This window comes from Pogoniulus pusillus, chromosome 16 (assembly GCF_015220805.1).
Source record: "Pogoniulus pusillus isolate bPogPus1 chromosome 16, bPogPus1.pri, whole genome shotgun sequence".
In the NCBI taxonomy this organism is placed as follows: domain Eukaryota; kingdom Metazoa; phylum Chordata; class Aves; order Piciformes; family Lybiidae; genus Pogoniulus; species Pogoniulus pusillus.
Genome location: NC_087279.1, coordinates 6,585,898 through 6,610,027, shown reverse-complemented (window position 1 = coordinate 6,610,027; position 24,130 = coordinate 6,585,898). Strand labels below are relative to the sequence as shown.

Sequence of the window (24,130 nt, the reverse complement as noted above, 5' to 3'; positions counted from 1 at the left end):
GGTACAGTTAAGCCTCCTGGATCCCTATTCTACAACCTGACTGACTTTGTGAGAGAAAAACACAACTGAAGATGAACTACAGCTCCAAGAGTGGAGTTTCTGGTGGAGTTTATTTAAATCTCAGAGAGAAATCAAGTGTTTCCTGGAGTGTTATTTGCCCTGATTAAAGTAATAGAATTATTTGCAGCTTTGGATGTAGCTGGTCAGCCTCCTGTTGAGAAATGACACCCATTTTAGCAGGTATGTCACTGGAATTAATTACTGCAGTTTCTATGTTAGAATTAGGCAGCAAAACTTCATAAACTAATGAAACCAGGCTTTTCACTTTGATACTGAGACTGCAGTCACCTAGACCTCAGTTTGCTCAACTCCCTTTTCCATCTCATTATCATTAATGAGTAACCTATCTCTGACCTTTTGCCACCAGTGTCCAGAAACAGCCCACAACATATCTATGTGGAAATTCTTTCTGCAAATGTGACTGTTATTACTGAATCATTAAAGAGGGGGGAAAAAAGATGGCAGTGGTGCTGCAAGCCAACACATTTGGCTCTTTTCTGTGTATTTACCAAATTCCCTTGAAACATTCCTGGGCCAGTTTCTGCCCACACTGAAAAGAAAACAAAATGAAACCAAACCAACACCTTAGGAAGACTACTTCGAATGGCAGTTTCTTCAAAGACAAAGACAAGAAGCAGGAAACAGGCTTTCTTTTCTCTTTTATTGACACAGCCAATGTGACTACCCTTACGCAGGCAGATTGCTTCCCTACAGTAAGCAGTTGGTTAATGTGGAAGCAAAGTTTTGCTCTCTACACCTCCTAAGGTTATCCAATTAACACACAGTTACACTTGTAAGAAGTTTCCACACTTGGTCTTTAGCATTTTGTTCTTCCCAGATCCACGCCAAGGTTACTGCCCAGGACGTTCAGTGGAGACCAATCCACCACTAAAGGTAATGCACATAGAACAGAGTACAGTACTTGGACAGGATTGCAAATAAATACCCACAGACAAATGCAGTCATTTTTAAATGCAACAATATTTCTTATGAATCAATACTGTAACAAGATGGACATACAAGTCCCCACATCTAGGTATAATAATGCTTTGTTTCCAGCAAACAGAAATCTTTTCCCCACTATCAATGCCGTTTCAATTTGTACTTTTTTTGAGCAGTGGGAAGGCTTCCCCTCAGCGAGCACCAATTTAATCATTCACCTGAGCCTCCACATGCAGTACAGGGGTGGGTACCGCTTGCTGAGGCACTTCTCCATTTCTGTTTCCTGAAAACACAATGGTTAGATACAACATGCAGGAGAAGGTACCAGTGTTCTGCTCTCCACAGCTGCAGACAATACTATGGTTAACTGCACCCACCAGCACACGAAGCTACAGTGACAGCCACCGCTCGATGCGCTCTGTGCTCTCGCCACCAAGGCGCCGGACTTCCTGCTCACTTGTTCAGCACGAGTCCATTTGGGTCCCAAAGCGGATTTGGGTTTGTTCAGGTTTGTGTTTCTTTTTCTTTATACCCCTGAATTTGCAAGGATTTGCAGGATGAAATATCATTGACTAACAGAATTGTTTACAATCCCTTGACTCTAGAGCCTCTAGAGTAAGACTGCTCATTAACAACGTGTGAAAGGGGAGCTGGCTTTGCACTTATTGCTCCAGGTCTTCCTCCGCTTCCAAACAGCCATTCCCTTGCTCCTACGTTACAGGACTCAGACTAAGCTAACTCTGAGAGCCTCCCTTACCATGATTCAAGGCACTACTGGCAATGACGAGTGACAGAAAGGCGCTGACACCTAACACCCTATCGACAGCTTTAGGAGTTTGCTTTCTAAATGTACCAGAATTTGGCACGATAAAATGAAAAAGTAACAAAACAATTCCAATTTGGAATTTAACTGGTATAGTTGTAGAAAATTCTGTTAATCAATAATACTTCAGCTTCCTAGAACCCAGGAATTCTGCAATTTATAGGTAATACTACTTATTTAATATTTTTCAAGTGCCTATTACTGTTTTAACCAGAGCAAAGTCAAGTTTTCTTCTTGTTACATTGAACTATTCCTAAGAATAATAATACAATATGAAAAAAACCCCAGAATTGGAATACCCTGGATTTCTTAATGAACATGGCAGGTAAAAAAACAAAAAACCAAAACCAACCAAAACCAACCAAACAACAACAAAATAATCAGAACTTTAAACATATAAAGCTTAACAGTTTATCATCATAAAAAAAAACTGCTGAAGCACAGCACACAGTTTAGCAGAGCTCCTGGTTTTTGTGGAAACTCTTTTTCTAACCCCAATCTAGAGCTCTCCCCCTGCCAAATCTCTGCCACATGCTGATGTAGAATTCAAAAATCACAAGCCCAGACTGGAGACTGTGAGCACAAACCATCGCATTTATATAAACTCTTCTACATAGGGAATTAAAGAAGCTAAAGAAAATATCAAAATATCCAAAGTGCACAGGTTTAACAATCAGATAAAAAAAAAAAGGAGCATCTGCATGGACGTCAGAAATTCCCCTTCCCAACAGTTCTAGTAGGTCACAAACTACCGTGGTGATCGTTACATTGGAAGTAGGTTTCTTCAGCACTTGTAAGTTTTCTTACTGCAGCAGCACTGATAGGTAAAGCTTGTTTGTTTTATAGCTTCAGACACAAAAGGAGAGTTTCAGGTAGTACATAGGAAAAGGAGGTTTCAAAAGTTAGGATCAGGGCAGTGGTTTCCATTCCTTGTGCAATGGTCTACCACTTTGAACTGTCATGAAAGAGGCTAAGCAATGCTGTTGCACTGTTGGAAGGGCCTTCTCCAGGGACTAATCTACAGCTGAAAAAATGGAAAAATAAAATGGCATTAGAGAAAAAAAGATCAAAATGAAAAAAAATCAGTGTTTACTTCTTGATGAAACAACCGAAGCCACTGTGCTGCACAAGCAGGTTAGTTGGTGGAGGGTGTCTGTTAGCTTGCTGGGGCAGAAGCAGCCTTGCAGCTTGCAGATGCTTTCCAAGCCGACGGAGCAGCGCTTTGTGGGTTTAGCTCAGGAGCAAGAGCTTTGCAGGAAGAAGGTTTCTTACAAGTACTGAATAAAGCTTTGCTGTTCAAGCACAAGTTAACAGCAATGAATGTGCAAGAAACGTTTTCAGTGAAGCTTTAGGTTCTCCAGAAACATGCAGGTCAGTGTATCATGCAGGCCAATGCAGAGAACATCATTCAGAAGAGCCTGCTGGCAGAGGTAGGTGTTGGCTTAAGGAATTTTCCATGCTTTATCCCAACCCACTGAAAGTGATATGAAAGACTTGCAGCCAATATACCTTTTGAGATATTGTTAATCAAGAATTGCAAGACTCAATCTGAAACATTACCTAAAAACACAAACAGCAGATCCAGTCACCTTGCCACCATTCCTCATTTCCTTATACAACAGGTGCTATAGGAAGTTAAACCATACCCTTGGCAAGCTCAAACAGCAGGCAGGTTGGCTCTTTTGTTGTTTAGAGATTCACAGCAATAAATGGAGGTGGAAATGAATACTGAGGCTATTGGGCTAATAGCAAAACTGCTCCTCCTTGGAAGTGAATGCATGATCCAAGAGTGATAGTGCTAGGCACTGTCTGCTAACACTGGAAACTTTACAGAAAGTTCCAGTTAATCTGAAAAATAACCCCTGACCCTAAAAACTCTAACAATGCATTCAAACAGTTACTCTTTTTTTTTATTTTGCCTTTAAATGGCAGTATTTTTGAAAAATACTAGACATGGGAGCAGTGAAAACTGCATTAGCGCTCCCTAGCATAAGGGAAGCAAAATTGTAACAGCTTCTACTGGTGCAGAGAAAGTCAGCACTAAAATGCCTGCTTTTACAAAGTATCTTTAAATTGTACTCCACAGAGGAAGGAGAATAAAGGCTTTGGGGGAGGTTGTGCAGTAAAGAAGAGGAAAGCAGGACTGACAATGGTTAAAAGATGTCTCACTTCTAAACCTGCTGTTTAGTAATATTCAAGCTCAAATTCAGGAGAATTCAGTCTTATCTTAACAAAAAAGAAAGTAATTGTGGATGCACAAGGCCTAGTTTCTAAAGCCAGAATTGCTCTTTGTTCAAACTTCTCAAGCAGTGGTGTTTGAGCGACACATTAGACTTAAATCACTTCGGGGTTTTTCCCTCCTCACAATACTGTAAGTGCAATTCTGGCTCTGGAATGTGGCATTCTGCTGCTTCCCAGCTTTGTCACAAGGTATAGTATTAATTTAGAAGCCTTCCCCTCCCCCTCCCACTGTCTGGGAAAGGAAACTCCCAGGAGGTTTCCTCCTGTCAGTACTGTGGGATCTCCTGGCTGCTTGCAGGCAGAGCGGGGTGCCCAGGAAGCAAGCTATTGGTCAGCTACGGGAATGGTGGTGAGATGAGGCAGTGCCCCGGCAGAACGTCTGGATGGCTGCAGGGTGCAGCACTGCTGAGCACACAGCTCTGCAGGCTCACGCTGCCTCTAGCTACACCAGAGGCATACAAAATTGTTTGAAAGAGTACAAAATGAAGAGGGCTTTACAGGAAACTGAAGTTTGAGGTTAGGCACTTTAAAACTCTGGGTTCAAGAAGTGTGCCTTCGTGTGCTCCACAAAGTCTCCACCAGTCTGGAAGCGACGTTTCCTATCTCTTTCTCTCATTAGGCACCGATTATGAAGTACACTTTGATATTATCAAACATTGTAATGAAGTGGCTAAAAAGGCCCCTTACAAGTTCATCAGCAGACAAAGGTTTGTTTTTAAAGGTTAATTTGCATACTAAGCTACTTGATAAATAATGATTAGCAGGATGATCTCATTCCATTTCCTGCGCCTATAATGTGAACCACATGCTTGCACGAGGAATGCAACAGCTTTTGTGTCTTTAAACACAAGAGATCAGAGCTCTGCAGTACTCTATCCTAGTCAGAGTCATACTGAAAGCTGAGACAAACTGGTTTGTGACTGATGGTCCTAGACCACAGTCACATTAATTCTACACAGGTATGTCGTGTGGCTACAGCAACACACAAACCAGATTCTTTCCAAAGTGTTCTGCTTGCCAGGAGTAACAGAAGCCCAACAAGATCCTTTCAGGACATGACACTTTTCCACAGCACAGCTTCTCCAAGTGGAACTGTCTACTAGGTCAGATCCCAACTCTTGGAATTTTACCCTTTTAATCAAATGGGGTAAATATTGCATATCTTTTAATATAAATGTGCAAGTTTCTTCTGGTTGCCCCTCTGAAGAGAGGGAAGCAGTCTAACTAATGTACCCTTCCCAAGTGTTTTTTCCAGCTTTTATAGCCTGTAAAAGCTTCAGGGCCTTGGTCAGTGGTCACAGGACAGCAAATTCTTAGTACCTGCCACAAGAGGCAAATTCAGTAGGCTTCCTGTTTTGAAACGCTCTGCACTTTTCAAGACATGCCTCTAATTTTAACGTTTGCTTTTCACCACTTCTCGAGCCACAACCAGAAGGAAAGTTTTCTGTTTGTGCCTGCTTGTAAAAGCATTTCTTAAAGTGTGCTGCAGCCCCAGAGAAAGGATCCTGCTGGTGCTGGCCAAACTACAACTAGCAGCACCAGGTATCCTCCTTGTAACACTTACCATCAACAGCAAAACCCAGACACATCCACTGTGGAAAGAGCTAATTCCTCTCCACCACGAACTTGTTAACAGCACCCCTGTGCTCACGAATTACAGTTAAGACCACCAGAATACAATGTGTATTACCTGCTTCAAGACGTACTAGAACGAGCCAACTCACTGCCAGGTTAGGTAGCGGGGACTTACGCTGAGGGCTAGAGCATCAGACAAGAGGCAGGATGTGATTTTCCTGCCCCCCTGGCCTAGTCACAATAGATTTTGTATTTCTCACTACAGAACACCTGGTTGTTGAGGACAGAGCCTTCAGGCCTGTCTCCGCAGGACCGCACGTGACTTACGCCAGGATTCGGGCCCTTGGCTTTGGAAGCGGATTTTGTGCGCACGCGCTTGGACTGCTCGTGGTCCAGCTCCAGGTGCTCCAGGCGCTGGGTCAGTGCCAGTTTCTGCTGGATAGCCATCCGGAGCAAGGAGTTCAGAGTCTTCTTCTCGTCCTCCGCTGCCGCCAGCTGCCGCTGCATTTCATCCAGCTGCGTGACGTACTCGTCGCATCTGCAAGGGAACACAGCAGCCTTAGCACTCCTGCTGCCAGCTACATCACACAGATCCCTCCTGCCCAGCCCACGGCTGCAGGGACAGCTCTGCAGAAGCTTGCATGCGCTCTCTTGTCAACAAGAACTTCAACCACACCTGCAGATGATCACAATTGTGTTCCACTGGAGTTCTACACTCTACACTTGCATTCATGCATATATTCATTGCCTTTCACTATCTTAAGGGGGCCTACAAGAAAGCTGGGGAGGGACTTTTTAGGATGTCAGGTAGTGATAGGAGTGGGGGGGATGGAACAAAGATAGAAATGGGTAGATTCAGACTGGATGTTAGGAAGAAGTTCTTCACCATGAAGGTGCTGAGACCATGGAACGGGTTGCCCAGGGAGGTGGTGGAAGCCCCATCCCTGGAGATGTTTAAAGTCAGTTTGGATGAGACTCCAGACAGCCTGATCTAGTGAGGTGTCCCTGTCCATGGCAGGCAGGTTGTAACTAGACGATTCTGGTGGTCTCTTCCAACCCTGACTGATTCTATGACTTTCACAAGGTAGTGTAATTAAGAGCATCCTTAGATGCTGAAAGCCTGGAGGCTGGTATCAAAGTCCCTGTGTCTAAAGTTCAGGCAAGGTGTCTTTCTATAGCAAGCAGGCACAATGCAGGCAAATTACTTTTGTCTCTACTTCAACTGAGATCACCAATTTTCTAAGCTTTAGCTAGAAAGTGAGCCTGGGGAGAGCAGCAGTGGTGCTGTACAATGACCATTACTAAAATGGCTACTAAGAGCACCTCAACTTTGTTACTTACACACATGGAGTCCAAACGAGACATTTCAAGTGGTGACTCAACAGCTCCCTTCAAAACCAACCATCTTTAATCATTCTACTTCAGCCTGCTTAGATTCTTGATGAAAAAAAAAGGTATAACTAGATTTTTATTACCATTTTCTCTGGAGCAAATGGCCTTTTTGTAAGTGTTTTCACTAAATCAATTTTAAACAATTAAAGGAATCAAGTGTTCCTGAGAACCCTGTGGGAGAAGCTGTACAAATGCCTGCAAGCTCTTTCATCTATAATCATTTTTTTCCTGCTTAACTTGCACAGTGTGTCATGAAAAACTGACAAAACTAATGTCTTTGCATCTAGATGCACATTGACTGCACATAAAAGACCAATTATGTGTAGAAAAATAAATATTCATAGGTACCAGCTGCAATTTACAATGGTCGCATCTGTAAAATGCAACTTCTTCATAAAACCAAAAATATCAGCAGAAGATTATGTTCCTTTTAGCATCCAAATGGAAAAAGCTCTGGATTTAAGGGACATTTATCATCGTTATGTAAAATAAAACAGACTGGGGGGGGGATTCATAAACTGAAACACACCAAAAAAAATGACTCAGCACAAACCAAAACTGCTTTCATTTGCAGATTCATCATCTGTGCATACACTCTCAAGGTTCTGAGTTCTGCTCCCCCTGACTTTGAATAGCAGGACCAGGCCTGTGTTCACAGAATTACAGAAAACATCCGGTTGGAAGAGACCTCCAAGCTCATCCAAGTCCAACCCTTGACCCAGCACTGAAGGGTCAACACTCAGTCATGTCCCTAAGCATCAGCTCTACAGGTTGACTGACCATTTCCAGGGATGGTGACTCCAGCACTGCCCTGGGCAGCCTGTTCCAATGTCAGTGCAGAAATATTTCCTAGCATCCAGCCTGAACCTCCTCTGGTGCAGCTTGGAACCCCCTCCTCCCTCTAACCTCCCTTCAGGGAGCTGTAGAGAACACTGAGGTCTCCCCTCAGCCTCTTCTTCTCCAGACTGACCACTCCCAGCTCCCTGAGCCCTTCTCGCAGTTTGAAACAAATAGGAGGAACTATCTTCTGCACTGAGAGGGAACAATGGATCCTGTGCTGCAGGACACTACGCTTCTCAGTTTCCAATGACACAAACTATAAACTTTGATAGCAAATTCCCTCCAAGAACCCAAAAGAAAAGTCCTATTCTCTCTTGTATTTAAAGGCTGAAATTAGCAACCCTATGCCACTAGATTAGAAACCAATTTAAGACCCTCACACAGGACATTTTTAACCAGTTGCTTACTGAAGAGATTAGTAAGGGGTGGAGGGTCTGATCCTGATCTCTTTGTCCCTCTCTCCACTGTGCCACTAAAGCTGTGCACACACTTGGGTTTTATTTTCTTTTACAGACTACAAGCACTGAGGCTTGCTATGAACTGTCAAATGAGACCAAGCCTTGCCTAAATCACCACAGACTCAGTAACTGCTGTGGCAGTTGTGCCCCATGCCAGGTGTTTTAAATTAACTCATTTTCCATTTTGCTTTAAAAAGAAAGGGCAGACAAGCTACGCAAAAGCTGTCATGGCACCACTGTTCCACCACAACACCACCTCCTGTGCCTTATCCTCAACAGCAGCCATTCAAACAAAGCTCTCCTCAACAGCAGCCATTCAAACAAAGCTCTACAGCAGGCAGGACTCTGGTGTGGACATACACCTGGGAGAGGAGTGAGAACTCGCTGCTGTAACCCAGACCCAGGCTCTGCCTACAGAGGCACCTTCCCCAGAGGCGAGTCTCACCATCGCCAGCATCACCAACAGCAGACACTTGAACTGCCAGGCACATCCCTGCTATCAACGTGACATCACTTGTGGCTTTTTGGAGCATGTCCAGAGGGTCGAATACCCTTGTCCTGCCTGGACTTCTCCCTGCTTTCCAGTGGGTGCCAACAGCCCAGACATTTTTCTCTCCAGACATCATTCATCACCTCTAGCTCCAGCTCCAGCAACAGGAGGCAAATGGGTTACTCCCATCTGGGAATTTCATCCTGGAAAGTTCCAAAGTCACATTTCCGGTGTCTGGCTTCTCTGAGCATTTATCCTATGGAATATTTTTAGAGAGGTTGAATACTTCTACTGTGTGGAGCCCAGTATGGAGTCCCTTTAGCTATGATTCACAGTCCTGTGAGCACTGCACTGTTCTCTGCATGACTTTAAGCTGCTTTATGTTCTGCAGGCCTTTGATGAACACAAGAATATTTCCCCAAATGCTTTGGATGCTTAGAAAACTGACTGAGCTTTTCTCCATCCATAAACAGCTAGCTCTCAGTTTCTTACCTGTCATATGGCTCTGTTTCAGGAGCACTCTCTTGTAATTTTGTTCTCCTGTTACAAGCTATCAGCCCTCCCAGGACATTTTAACACTTGCCACTTGTCCCTTCCTTGACCTCACACAGTTTGTCACTCCCTGTATTTAACAGTTTGAGAAGAATGTGAACCTGGAGATAGCTGTTAATTACATCTAGGCACACTGCTTTGCAATGCCTGCTGCTAGATTTCTTAGCAGCTTCTACCTTTGTTTAAGAGGGATGAGAAATCTGTCGTGTTACCATCCCTGCATGTTCTCAGCCTCTTGAAAAGAAACAGAGAAGATGTGAACAGCAAAGCTGAGAAGCCTGAGTTTTTCATCAGAGGAATGAAGAGGTACCCTAAGTCACTTCAGAGACAGTTTAAGTCTGCCAGGGCTTACTAGGACAAATTCCTTTATATGAAGCTGTTGTTTGGTCTCGTTGCCTGGCTTTGACAAGTATACCAGGGAGTAGCCAGCTTGGCTAGTTTGAGACTGATGTAGTCCATCCACTACAGGAGTTTAGCTGCAACCTGTCACACAGAAGGCACTTGCAGAAAGAGATAATGGTGTCATGAGTGTACCTAGTGCCCAAGATGCAAAATAAAGAGGTGAGAAATTTGCAGGTTGTATCAAAAAGGCAGAAAACCAGTGGCAAAGGGCAGAGCAAGGTGAAAATCCAGGTTGTATTTCCATTATGGATGGTTTCTGCCATTTTCTCTAGTTAGCAGAATATAAGACTGACATCACAAACTCACCTTTGCTTCTTAAAATGCCAAATTAGGTTTGAACTGCCCTCTTCTCTGACCTATGCCTAGCTCTTCTCAGTCTGCTCTTTTCCTGGCCATGAAGAGATGACCCTAGTGGCCTCCTGCTCTTCATCTAACCATCCTCCAAGGCCTTTAATCTGAATTGCTAGTTCATGAATCCGTGTGCCTGCCGCTTGCAGTGGACTCTGGAAATGGTCCCATTTGGAGGTGTTCTCTAAACAAGTAGCAGAAATCATCTTTTGCTGCAGTTTCTTTTGCCCCATAAGATAGAAAACTTAGCTCTAATGTGCTTGCAAGTTTGAATGACAAACTGCTTACAGGCAATCTAGAAACATATCTGGACCCACAAGACAAGGAACCTGCTGCACTGCCATCTCAAACCACTGGGAAACAAAACACACTTCAAGTTCCCTCTCAGCACTTGGGAGAGGCTCTTTGTCCTGCAAAGAAAACAAGTAGTCTTCATTCTGACCATATTTTAGAGGAAGATTAATTAACTTATCTGAAATTCACTGCTAACCCACCCGTACACACACACTAAAGCAGGGATTTATATTGTTCTCCACAACAAATAAAACCTGTCCATTTTCTTAACCTTGTAAATGGCAATTAAGAAAAAAAAGACAGACATTAACCACAGAGTACCTTAGTTTTGGATGTTAAATATTTTTTTTGCCAGGAAAGAACAGCAGCAGGTCCTGGCCCTGTGTTCCCTGCGCCTGACTTGGAAGTGACCTGAATACCACCAACAGTTTCTAGCTCTAGCTGGGAACTTCTGTTCTCACTCCCTTCTTGGTGCTGTTTACATAGGGCACTGGGTCACACTAAACTCAAATCCTCAAACCCTTGAAAAGCAGCCCCTTGATTTGAGTGCACTCAAACAGAGACCTGAGTGCAAGGCCTTAACTGCAAAGATGTGCCCTTCATACTGCCTTTTGTTGGAGATGCAGCCCAAAAGCAGAGGAAGTCCAAACTCCTAGTTCATACACCCTGAATTTTAAAGGCTTGTTTTGCCTTTGGGAAATCTCCCTTGAAGGTTTGACTGCAAACAAAGCAGTGTTTTGTTTACACAGATGAAAATTCTGACAGCAGTGGTTTGGGCGAAGCCCTTTTGACCATTTGCAAGGCCTTCTTTAAAATACAGAACACACCCACCCAGGTATTTTGACAAAGTAAACCAAGAAAAGATGTTCAGCTCCACATCAGAGTTTAAATAGAGAGGCTATTTGTTTATATTCCTCTTCTGGTGAAGAGCTTACCAAAGAAAGCAAACGTTTGATTGTAACACAGCAATACATAAGACACCTATTACAATCTAATTAAGCTGATACAATCCATTTTCAGCTCCAAAGGACAGATTTTCATCTGGCTTCCAGTGCTTCCAGGCTGTTTGTACACACAACAGGGATATGTGGACTTGACCAAGGCAACTACTGCATGTATGTCTGTAGTCCATAATGCACGTCTTGGTCTATTCCTCTGTAGCACAGCTCAGTTTCAGGTGTGCACTGCTGTCTGGAGTGCTGCCACAGTCCCTCAGTCCTGGAAGCTGTTCATCTGTGTTCTCCAAGCCTTTCTTTGTCTCCAGGCTAAACCTTATTGTATTTTCATGAATTATTAGAAGTAGCTGATAGATTGTGAAATTAGTGGGCTTAACCTACTTTAACAAGGAAATTAGGTCAGTTGCTATATTTGTGCCCACCCCTCAACTCTCCCGTGTTTTGACAGCTCTTGCATCCTACAGAATGGGTGTCCTCCTGTGTAAAAACACCTGTGTGCAGTAGTTTGCTTCATCCCACACTCAAATCTAGCACTGAAATGAACACAGCAGGGCAAGAGCCTCTTATTAGTCTCTGCTGATACAAACCTCCTGGCCAAAGAACAAACAATTTCCTGCAAGTTGCTTTAAATGGAGAAGCCAAATTGGGTTGTTCCATGCTTCTGATACTTAAAACATGTCTAAAAATAAGTATCAGACTCCAAAGCAATTTTTGAGGCTATCTTCATCAAAGCATCTAGGAATACCTCTTCCAAAACTGCCTGGAATGGAGACACAGATGAATCCACCACTGGCAGTGAAATGCACTTGGCCAGCCACCAAGCTACTAATCCTCTGTGAGCAAAGGCAAGAGAGGGAAAGGGTGACAGTGCCCTGTCTGCAGTAATAGGTTGTGATTGCTATTGTGATGTCTGAAATAGTGGGCACACTGGAAGAAAGAAGCAATTGGACATGCTTTGTGCAAACACCACTATCCTAAGCTAGATACAAAATGTGAGGCCCAGCTGCTTCCCTGCCATACAAGGAACCCAAGTGCTCAACAAGACAAAAGGCTCTGCAGACCACATCTCCACTTGATTCATCCTCAGCTTTTTGAGTCATCCTTTATTCTTGCTCTTATTTTTTTTACACTAGTGTCAGCAGGTCAAGCATGAGTTCAGAAATTGCAATTGCTTGTTTAGGCAGGGGAGACTGCTCTGCATCCTCAAACTGAGCTCACTCTTGCCTCTGTGTGACTCTGGTCACACATAACTCCCAGCAAGAGCTCCAGGCCAGAGAAGAGCCTGCTGCTCTTAAGAAAGAAACTCTTTTTTTCTGCCTCCAATTTCCCCATGCCAAGGAATCCTCATTATTGTCTTCCCAATACAAGGACAAGACTGACCTCTAGATAATACACCAAGAGAGAGGTAGAGAGAAAATTAATCCCTCTGACAACTCTTTCTTTCCAAACCAGCCCACAGCGACCCTCTCTCTTTCACACTGAGGCAGGAGAACCTACTGCAGTTACACACCATCTAGATGTCTGTCTCCAGGGAAAAGATCTGAGATGCAACAGCATGCTTCTGCTCTTTCCTCTCAGCATCAAGCTGATCTACAACTAACAAAAACACTGCGACTTCTGTGCGCCAACTGCATTCCAGAAGAGGAAAGAAGGGGGAAAAGAAAGCAGGGCAAATCCAGGCTGTACAGAACATTCCTCTCTCTGGTGTAATGAGCTGCCACAATTCAACGTCCAGCATTCCTTGGTATCCATTTCTTCTTACCATGCTTACCCACATGCATAGATACTGCTGAGAAAGGCTGAATCATCAGGAAGCCTAAGATCTTAGGAATCCAAGGAACATGAGAGCTGCTGCAGAACCACCCCCACAGAAAACCATACAAGAAAAGCCTGAGGAATGATACTAGGCACCCTCTTGATTCCTTAACATGGCACTTTTTAGGAGATGACAGAAATACAACCTTTTCTGATTAGTTTCTTAGGTTAATTTGTTTATGTTTGTCTGGGGGAGTTTTGTTTTCGTTTTTGCCAAAAAAGTGTCCAGAGAAGGCAGAGAATGAAGCAACAGACAGCACATATAGATCCTTCCATCTCCTTGGGCTAGACTAAAAGCAAGTGCCTGGGTTACACCAAGAGGCATCCTCTCAGCCTTCTTTAGGTAATGCACGGAACACACAAGCAAGTGAACATTGCCAGGTGTGTTCCTGTGACTGCCATCCACGTGAGACTAACAGCTTTTAGATAAAGTTTTCTTTTCCTGACTTCCAGGACCATGTCCACCCAGGAATCAACTGAATGTTCTTTAGCTGTGAAGCAGACCTGGATTTCAGGTGATGTTGCCTTGATAATCTCCAAAAGAAATGTGCAGGCTGACAGAAGTAATAAATGACAGGAGCAGTAAGTGCAGATCAAACCAGCATGTATCACTTCTGCAGCATGGGACGTGTCAGCAGGGCTTTCTCTGATAGCAGCATAATGCACAGCTGAAAAGCAGAAGCAAGCTCTGGACACGTGGAACCCAAATCAGCTCACGCAGGTAAATGAAATGACAGACATCAACTGCAGGACAGACAGCCTATGAACAACAAGATGCCTGCAATGTCCCTCCTTTCTTCTGGGTCATTACAGGTCACAGAGTCACATCTTCAGTGTGGAACAAATGCTCATTTTGATGGCTAAATGTCACTCCTCCAAGTTACAGTCTGCAAGGACTGGGGATAATCATAGAAGCAGTCAGGGTTGGAAGGGACCACAAGGATCATCTAGTTCCAATCCCCCTGCTACCAGCAGGGACACCCTACCCTAGATCAGGCTGGCCAGACCCTCATGCAGCCTGACCTGAAACACCTCCAGGGATGGGGCCTCAACCACCTCCCTAGGCAACCCATTTCAGGGTCTCCCACATCAGTCCAACACAAGCATAGGCTTCTAGAGAAGCCTTAGGTGGGAATCCCCAAATCAAATACCACCACAACAACAGACCAGCACCAATCACATCAAACACTGTAAGCAATGACCTTGGAAAATGCACTCCACCACTCTCTGCACAGGGAAGTGGTCAGCAAGTTCAGCTCTGACCCCACAGCAGCAAGGACTGGCACTGTGCAGAGTTGATTGGTTCTTTACCTTGTAGCAAACATTGCTCTCAGGGAAGAGAAGGTAGCAGCATCTTCCTTCAACGCCTTCAGCTCATTGCGCAGCTTCATCATCGTCTCTGTCACCATAGCTTTTTCATTCTCATACTTGCTCTTCAAGTTGGCAAGGGCTACCTCTGCAGTCTGGTGTTGACCAAGAGGAACAAAAAGGTACCAGTCAATGAGACCCTTCCCAGAATGGCCACCTAAGAGCATCCTCATCGCTACTCTTCACGAACAAGCATTTACTTTGAACTGCAATGTTAAGCTTCGGTCAATTGTTCTTCTACAATAAAAACAAAAATCACTTTTGAACACTGCAAAGAGGCCAGACACGGGGGGGGCTCCTCCTCCCAATGGCCACACAGAGAGGCCAGACACGGGGGGCTCCTCCTCCCAATGGCCACGCAAAGATGCCAGACACAGGGGGCTCCTCCTCCCAATGGCCACGCAAAGAGGCCAGACACGGGAGGTCTCCATGCAGCAACATCTAGGGAGCTATAGAACACACACTCAGTGGCACCTGTCTTTGACTACTAAATGAAATGAAAGTTGACATACTTCACCACAAAGAACAACCCCCCTATTTAGTTGTTCTGTATTTAATGGCAGCCATCAAGCACTTCCCACAGTTCTCTAACCCTTACAGCATTTTAGCCATCTCAGTCTGGGACATGTCTATCAAAATGTGCAAAAGAAAACTGGAAGTTTCTCTACATTCCTGAAATCAATCCTGTACTATTTTTTCAAAAAGACACTTCCCATGTGCATTACTTTCACCTCAGAGGAGACAACAAAGCATGCCACATGGTGCCTCCGTGGCAGTTATTTGTATCAAATGGCAGAGCCCAGTGCCCAAAGACCCATTCTCCTTTCATTCCTGTTGTTTTTCACTACATTCTTAGATCACATCCAGGTCTTGAAAGGCTTCCTTTCACTTTGCAGTTTGAGAGAGATGAGTACTTGGGTTTAAGAACTCTTAAAGGTAACTACTAGAATTCTTCCAAGGAGAAAGTAAGACCTACCTGTTCATTTTTGGTGTCTTACAGAAAATACCATCTAATCTATCTTGACAGATAGCAGATTGCAGCTATCTTAAGCTTAATAAAGTCTCACCAGTACATGCCTAGCAAAAGGCAGCTAAAGCCCCAGTGCTCAGCTTTCCAGCAGGACAGCTGTGTGCCTCTAGTGGAAGTGCCCCATGGAGCTGAGGCTATGGCAGTATGGGCTCCTGTGACCCCATTCCCTGACACCATAACCTTGGCGCCTGTTACCTGTTTGTTGGCCTTCAGCACAGTTCTCAGAGTTGCTATCTGTTCTCTCTTGGTGCTCAGCAGGGACTTCAACTTCAGGATTTCTTCCATGAGAGCTTCCTTGTCTTTGTCCACCACTGGCCCCAGTTCCTGTGTGGCGACACGCTGCCTGGACAGCTCGGTCGTTCTGTCCACAGCAGCCTGCAGGTGTTTGATCTGATCCCGGATGATAGCGATCAGGTTGTAAATATTCATGGGCTCTTTGCGAGGGTCTAACACAGGAGACGGGAGGGAGGACACCGGGGACGGGCTGCTGTCACCGCTTCCGCTCTCCGCCTTCCCTAGCTCTATAGTTAACAGCCCCTTAGAAAGAAGAATGGGAGACTTTCTTCCCTTGGCCTCTGGGCTGCTGCGCCCACCTTTGCCTTCCTTGTAGTAATCCAGCATGACTCTGTTTGGAGTTTCGTTGTTGCACATGCAGACGTGGTGGTACAGGTTGGCCAGCTCTTCACTGAAGGTGACTAGCTCATCTTGTGCCACGCTGAGGCTGCCCTGCGTCTCCCCAGCAACGTCGCTGACTTTCTTCAGCTCCTTCTCCAGCCTGCTCACCTGCTCTCTGTCATGCCTGCTGGACTTTTCTAATGAGGTGATCTTTTCAGTGAGAGCTTGGTTCTCGGTCTCATACCTGCTCTTCTCATCTTCATACTTAGACTCACATTCTTTGTATTTGGCCTTCAGGTTTTTGAGCTCCTCTTTGAGGTCGGTGATCTCTGCCACAGCCACTTTGTACTTGCACTCCAGAATCTCTGGCCCGTTGATGTCAACCTCGTAATAGTCTCCATCCTCATGGCTGTCCCGGTCCTTCTCGTTGTCAAGGGCAGACTGACGTTCCTTGCTGACCTGGAGCTTCTTCATGGCATTCAGGTTTTCTGTGAGCCTGCCAACTTTCTCATGCTGCTCTGAGAGGGCCCCCCGTGTGTTTTCCAGCTGCTTCTGAGATTCTTGTAATGTCGTCAGCAAGTTCACCTTTTCTCTTTCCATCTGAAATGAATGAACACAGACAGCTACATAAAGGGAACTGTGTCACTAAATGGTTTTACTGTAAGAGACAGCAACTTCAGAGTCATAGACTGCACTGGGTTGGAAGGGACCCTCAAAGGTTACCTTGTCCAACTGCCCTGCAGTCAGCAGGGAGACTTCAAACTACAGCAGGCTGCTTAGAGCCACATTGAGTCTGATTTTGAATGTCTTCAGGGATGAGGCCTCAACCACATCCCTGGGCAGTCTGCTGGTAGTTACAGAAACACAATCATGTGCAGGGTATGAAAGGCTACCTGCTTTCTTGTAAAAACTACCTCAAGCACAGTGTTGCCTTGACAACTCATTCTTATTTCCACTTTTAAATGCACATTTTGCACACTTCTTTCATAGCTGATTGTCTTGTTGTGAAAACATCCTTCCAGCTGAAGAGAAGCTGAAATTTACTCTTAACCTTGCAAATTATCCAGTAAATATTAGAAAACATACAGCTAGTCTCCAGAGGAAGCCTGGAGCTTCATGAAGGACTAAGAAATACCAACACTTTTAAAGGTTCTCCTCTGAAAGTTCTCATTTGGCAGAATTCTGGCAATTTTTTTTCCCCCCACAAAACGTTTTTTTCTTATGGAGCACTTAAAAAATGCTTGATTAGATAACTTAAAACCATTTCTAGGCAACACAAACTCTCCAACCTCCCAACAGCACAAATATAGCACAGAATTGCTTGGCATTGGTTAAAACTTCACGTTCTTTGGATTAATTACAGACAATAGTTCTGCTGTACAAACTCCTCTGAATGAAGATGACTGCAGTAAAGATCAATTTTTTTGGAACAGATCACTCTCTCAGCAGTGCCACAATGAAGCAGGCACTGCAGGTACTTCACACCACTGCAGCACCTCCAAACTCTGTGCATGACTGCTGTTGACTTCTTAGCCTTTGAAAACCTGGCGCTGCTCTTCTGACCCAACATCTCCAAACTCTAAATCAAAGCCTTTTGTATTGGCTTTGGCTGAGCTGGAGTTAATTCTCCCCAGAGCATCTTTCCAGGGCTGTCTTTTGCAGTGCTGTAGCTGGGTGTTGATAACACAGCAGGGGTTTGGCTACTGCTGAATCCAGCACCAAGGCTGTGCTTTTACCAACATTTGCCCACCCCACACTGAGGGGTGGGCAAGGGCACAGTCAGGCCAGCTGACCCAAACTGGCCAAAGGGGTGTTCCATGCCATATGAGGTTAGCTCAGATACATAAGCTAAGTGACAGAAGGAAGTGTGGGGACACTGGTTGATGGTGTCTGTCTTCTAGAGCAACTGCCCAGGGAGGTGGTGGAGTTTCTGTCCTTGAAGATGTTAAAAAAAAAGCCTGGATGAGGCACTTAGTGCCATGATCTAGTTGACTGGACAGGGCTGGGTGCTAGGTTGGACTGGATGAGCTTGTAGGTCTCTTCCAACCTGGTTGATTCTATGCGTGCTAGAGCCCTGCTTCCTGGGACTGATCACACATTGTTGGGATTGATGGGAAGCAGAGAAAAACCTCTTTGTTTGCTCTGCTTCTGCCTGTGCCCTTTGGTTTCATATTATTAAATTGCTTCTCTCTTATTATGGGCTGTATTTTCCCCTCTCCCCTGCCCATCTAAGAAGGGAAGTGATAGAGAGGCCTTGGTGAGCATCTGTTCCCCAGGCAGGGCCCAACCAGCACACCTTTACAAACACAGTTCATGATACGTGGTGGCCACGCGAGATCCCAAAGGGACCAAAACCACAACCCAAATTAGCACCAGCAGTTATTTGTTAGTACACCACTGTTCAGGAAAGCCATGTACCTGCATGAGCTGTTGTTTAAGCTTCTGGATTTCAGAAATGTTTAGCTCACTCAGAAGATCTGACACCAGGCTTGGGGCTGGAGGGAAGCTCTCGTTTTTCTTGGGTGTGGAGGTACTGTTCTTGCCGTTGCTGAGCTTGCCGAGGCAGTTCTGCTCAAACCCATTCATCATCTCATCATTGTTGGGCTCTGTGGCCTCGTCACTGAACTTCAGCCCGTCCAAGGAGATGTTTAGGTGGCTGTTGTACATGGAGTCGTTGATATTCATGTAGTGAGAGAGCTCCTTGCGGAGGTTGTTCTTCTGCTCCCGCTCCGTCTTCAGCGTCTCTAAGGCCTCCTCCAGCTGGCGCTCCGAGATCTCCTTCAGTCGTATGGCATCTTCCAGCTGGCTGTTGAGAAATTCTGTCTCCTCCTCAAGCCTTTTGATTTCATGTTTCAAGCCTTCAAACTCCACCTGGAGATATACAAATGGAGATGGAAACCAAAGCCCTAATGAAAATGTTTGCCTGCAAGGCACCAGCTCATCTTACTGCTGAGTCCTTGAGCTCACTGGATTCAGTGAGAACCATTTTTCAGCCCTGGACTCTAGTTTTGGCACTGTGGCTATCTGCAAACACAATTTACCTTCACAGAGACTAAGAAATACAATCTCCCAAGCAAACCATCAGACCTACTACAGCTTAATGAAGATGGGTGGGAGATGCTTTGTTTGGTACAGAGGCATCACAACACTGGCCTTCCTAGCACGTTATGCAAATTCTTTCTCTGGCAAACAAATTCCCTGGCCAACCTTCCCAAAAATTCAAGCTCAATATACCCAAAGAGCCTCTGGCACTGCTGCATTGCTGTTACAATGTGCCACTGGGCTAAAGCTGTGGGGCTGTACTTGGCATTCAAACTCTGCTTCCATACATTTCAGCATGTCTGGGGAGGGAGACAACTCAAACTCTACACTTCAGACTTGCTGAGCTGCTACATGCTATTGAATGGCAAACTCTCAAGTTTTTACCTGCAAAATTACCTTTTTTTCCCCTTAAACCTCTCTTGTACTGAAATTACAACCCCCAACTATTAGTGTGAAACGTTGAACACCTTAGGAATGCCTTTTAGTTACCCAAGAAAGGTGAGCTATGACCCTATTCTATTTTTGCTATCTGGTGAAGGAATTTTAGGTGCAAACATACACCAGCTGAACATAGTGCTGAACCACACCTGATGTACAATCCAGGAACCATTGGATGGTTAGGTTGGAAGGAACTTCAAAGATCATCTAGTTCCAACCCCTTGATTCTGTATTCTGAGTAGAGGCACTCAGTAGCAGTAGAAACAAATAGACTTAGGTACAGGGTGGAAGGAAGGGTCTGCAAAGAGACAGTGAAAAACTAGTACTGCAAAAAGACTAAACTGAGTAACAACAGATGCAGACTTCACTTCTATCGAAGACAGAAAAGGCAGTAGAAGGACTTGAAAGGGCAAAGCAAGAGCAATGGAATCTTATGCCTGTGTGCAGAGTCAGAAATGTCTTAAACTTGTGATACTAAAAGCCACAGCTTATAGTCTCAGAAGCAGTACAAACAGAAGAGAAGGGGTGGGATGTTCAAGTGAGACAGAACCATTCTTTGACACAGTAACTAGCTGTTGCCACCAAAGCTATGCTCTGTGTTTTGAAAAACCTTGCCTGGTTTTGCTTCAGGACAGACACTTGTTTCTGGAGACAGATGTTTTCCTCCTCCAGCTCGGTGTAGTCTTGCAGCAAACGTGCCTCTCTGAATTTATATTCCTTAATGTCATCTCTCAGGCGGGCTCTTTGGATCTCCACGTTCTGATTGACCTGGAAGAACAAGCAAATCCCAAAGGGAGGTGGTCAGTCACAACTACATTTCCAAATGTTACCTTGTTTTTAAGTGCACTAATCAATCAGGGTCTACTCAAACAGCAGCTCTTCCCCTGCTAGTCTCCACAATGAAATTACAGACAACCAAGTCAGTCACAGGATAATTAGATTCTGTTTTCTTGCTTCTCTCATAAATTCTCACGCTGGACTCAAATGTTAATTAGCAAGCAGGGAGAGCAACAGTCACACCTATGTTGTCTCACCAGCTGTAAGCAACAGGGAAGTCTTCCAGATCAGAAGTCGGTGCCTGAATCTGTTTAAACACTTCAGATGACTCCAGACATCATTTTTGGACACGTGTCTGCTGCTGCTTTTCCAACAGACCTTTTCATCATGGCAGCCCAATCATTCTGCAATTTGGTCTAATGAATCCTTTTGAAGTGAGCCTCTGAGTTAAAGCTCAAATGAAATCCAAGATCCCAGGTAGAAAGAAATAGCAACTGTGGTTAATTATAAAACCTTCCTCCCCTCAGTACTAGACTTTTTCAAGATCCTGAAGAAAGCCTTTAAAATCCCCATTCTTCTGGGGGGAAAGATCAGAAGCAAACCCAAATATATTAGTGCATTACATGTCTAGATCTTGGGTGAAACTGTACAGGCAAATTAATTGAGCCAGCAGATATTCAGCTATGTGAATGTCTCTACTTAGCTCTTTTTCCATTATCACTTTCCTTCAAGGCACATCTTTAAATACTTATATACTTAAAGCATGTTCTAAGATATTAGTAGGAATGCCTTCAGAGCTAGGCAAACAGGCAATAAATCAGATATTTCAGCTGCTGCCGCTGTGAAGCAACAAGATGGTGTTGCAAACAGTTCTGAACAGAGAGAAGCTCCCAGGAGAGGCATCCTGTCAATCAGCTACCTAGGCTGTGGCATCTCTTTGGTTTCAGCTATCCAGAAACCTAGCCAAGAAAGCTTCATCCTCCAGAATACAAACTCAGATTCCTATAGTGTTCTCCACTTCTGATTTTAAACAAGGTGGTCAGAAGTGAATGAAATATGGTCTCAGTCCTCCTGTGAGTATGCAGCAGGAATACACAGAAATAACACAGCACACATATCAATAGACACCCACAGAAAGCTAAGGGATGAGGGAAGCCTTTGCAGCAGGGTCAGACGCCAAGACTTGAAGCTGGCACGTTTTGAATACCAACACAGGATCATCTGGAATTGTTAAGACCAATAAATGTAAATTGCAGCTCCCTCACATGTCAGGTAATGACTGGACTCTATACATCTCTCTGCTTATACTTAGCAATGAAGAGATGAGCACCACACTGAGAAGCTAAGTAAACATTAATTGCTGAAATCAAACTCTGCAGTGCAACAATGCAAATGAAAAGCTGCTGCATTCCACATTCCATGCCCCAGCAGGTGTTGGCTCTGTCTTTGCACAAATCTAAGGCCACAGGGTGAGATGTGTTACAGGCAGCTGAAGGCTACAGGCTGACGTGAATTCTCATCCTAACTTCTCTTTAAAAGCTGCAATGAGGTCCTCAGGCCTTTGGCAGAAAGGGCCTCCAGCCAGATAATCCAAGCTGTTTAGTAGTTAGGATTGCAAAAGGCTTCTACATCAAACTGAGATTCATACAAATCAGGAGATCTTAACTGGGATTTTCCACATTCCCCAGCAAGTGAAATGCAGTGGAAGACCTCCCACAAAGCTACTGGTGAGCTTCTCTTCCCACCACTCAGGTTGCTTTGTTCCTCTTCCTCCCTGGAAGATGTAATCTTCTAATCTAACCTTCAAATGTCAGTGCCTGGAGAAGTCATTGGAGCAAGCCTTCTTTTTAAAGAAAGAGTGGTTCCTGTCCCATCCTGCCTGTTTAATTCAGAGCACCAGTAAGAGCTCATTGCTGAATGTCACAGTACTGTTGTGCTCTGCCTAGTACAAGAAAAATGTCACTGTGCATAGGAAGGCCAGATTTAAAATCAGCTCCCTTGTTTGCTGATATAACCTGGGTTTCCTGGCTGTCTAGCACACCCCATTTCACTGTGCCCTTAGCATGTGCTTGTCAGGGCCTGCCACTGTGGTCTCTGCTTTGCAAGGCCACACATCTACCCCAAAGCCACAGCATACAGCACTCCAAGGTGTCACCATCTCTCTGAGGCTGGAAAAGACCCTTAACATCATCAGGTCCAACCATTAACCCAGGACAGCCAAGTCCACTAAAATGAATGAGTCAAACACCATCTCTTTGGCATTTGATTGATGATCAACATGAAAACAGGGCAGACTAATGCTTGGACATAGGACTCAGGCAACAGTGCAGGCAACACTGGCAGCAGCAGAACAGAAGAGTTTCTCTGTCATGAGCAAAGCTTTGTTTCTCCTCTCACAAGAGCTTTTGCCCAAGTTCCTTCAGACTGGAAGAGCTGAGACATTGCAAAGATCAAAGGGCTCTTTAATAAGCACCAGAACAAACACAGACAGCACCAAGACACAAACAGGCCAAGGCATCTTTCTAGACTCTGCATTTTAGGCCAACATGCCATGACTGCAGACGTGGTGGCATAGAGTTGTTGGAAGCTGTCGTCACCGCCTGTGCTGACAGACACTCAGACTGCAAGTTAGCCATGAGATGCCCCAACAAATACTGCTTGTAGAGCTGCTGATCATCTTCACACTGGACACACAACTGTACCACCATGAAATCCCTTAGATATTATAAAAAACCAGATCTGATCCAGTGATTTACCAGGCTGAGATCAGTCTTCTTTTCAATCTCCACAGCAGCAAAGGCTCAGGATAACCCAGATAATTAAAAACAAGGATACTTTTCAGGCTTCAGAACTAAGTTGCTTCAGAGTGCAGGTTATTCTGCTCAGTATTTCTGTCAATCCTGGCTATTCCAGGAATAGAACAGACCAGAGCCAGTCTGATGTACTGGGGACAGGCAGCTTTGGTTCAGGAAATGTCACTAACCCTGAGTTTCTCTCATTGCTTTAACTTTTAGAGCAGCAGATACCTCCCTCTAGGCAAACACTAAGGAGCAGCAGAGGTGAAGGAGTCAGCTACACTGAAACAAAGGGAAAACAACACTAAGCAATGTCAATTAATACATTCTGGACGTCCTCCATCCGGAGATGATACAGTGGGGACCTGAGGAGGGGCAAGTGAGACATTATCCTTTCTTAGTGTGAAATTGTTTGGGGTTATAAACAGGCCTAGCAGCAAAAGTGCACCAAAACTAAAGGTGAAAACCAAAGAGAGTGGATTTTTAACACAGTCACCAGGGAAGCAGCAGCCCAGCAGTTTCATTGCTGATACTACAGTCCCTGAGTGGCTTCTGTGCTTCTGTCCCAGTCATGCTTTGTCACAAGGCACATCCTTAAAACCCACCCTGTGTGACCCGAGAAGGAATCGCTGGCTGCAGTTCTTGGCCAGCCAATCAGCACAGCACCACCAGGTGAAACAAAGGCCTTTGTAACCCAAAGCTGGTGACCTGCAGTCCACGGGCAGCAGTTCATGCTGCGGTCCACGCACTACAATCTGAGCAGCAGTTCTGGCAGCAGTCCATGTTGCACTCTGGGCTGCAGGTCCACACTGCAGTCCACATGCTACAGTCCTGGCAGCAGTCGACGTGATGCCGTTTATGCACTGCAGTCCATGCA

The 24,130-nt window shown here is 44.8% G+C and overlaps 1 protein-coding gene across 5 annotated transcripts in view; it reads right to left on the bottom strand.

Annotated features, from left to right (window-relative positions):
- BICD2 (BICD cargo adaptor 2) overlaps positions 1-24,130 on the bottom strand; it is a 67,527-nt gene that overhangs the window by 1,402 nt on the left and 41,995 nt on the right. Inside the window, exons 3-9 of one of the 5 annotated variants that reach the window (XM_064156267.1) lie at positions 20,297-20,449; positions 18,620-19,072; positions 15,782-16,801; positions 14,500-14,651; positions 5,969-6,179; positions 3,335-3,385; positions 703-2,849 (exon numbers count right to left, since the gene is read on the bottom strand). In XM_064156267.1, the coding sequence (XP_064012337.1) occupies positions 3,353-3,385; positions 5,969-6,179; positions 14,500-14,651; positions 15,782-16,801; positions 18,620-19,072; positions 20,297-20,449 (2,022 nt within the window). In that variant the 3' untranslated portion in view covers positions 703-2,849; positions 3,335-3,352. Of the gene's footprint in view, positions 1-702; positions 6,180-14,499; positions 14,652-15,781; positions 16,802-18,619; positions 19,073-20,296; positions 20,450-24,130 lie in introns of those variants that run through there. The other 4 variants (XM_064156266.1, XM_064156268.1, XM_064156265.1 and 1 more) reach the window with 4 other exon arrangements.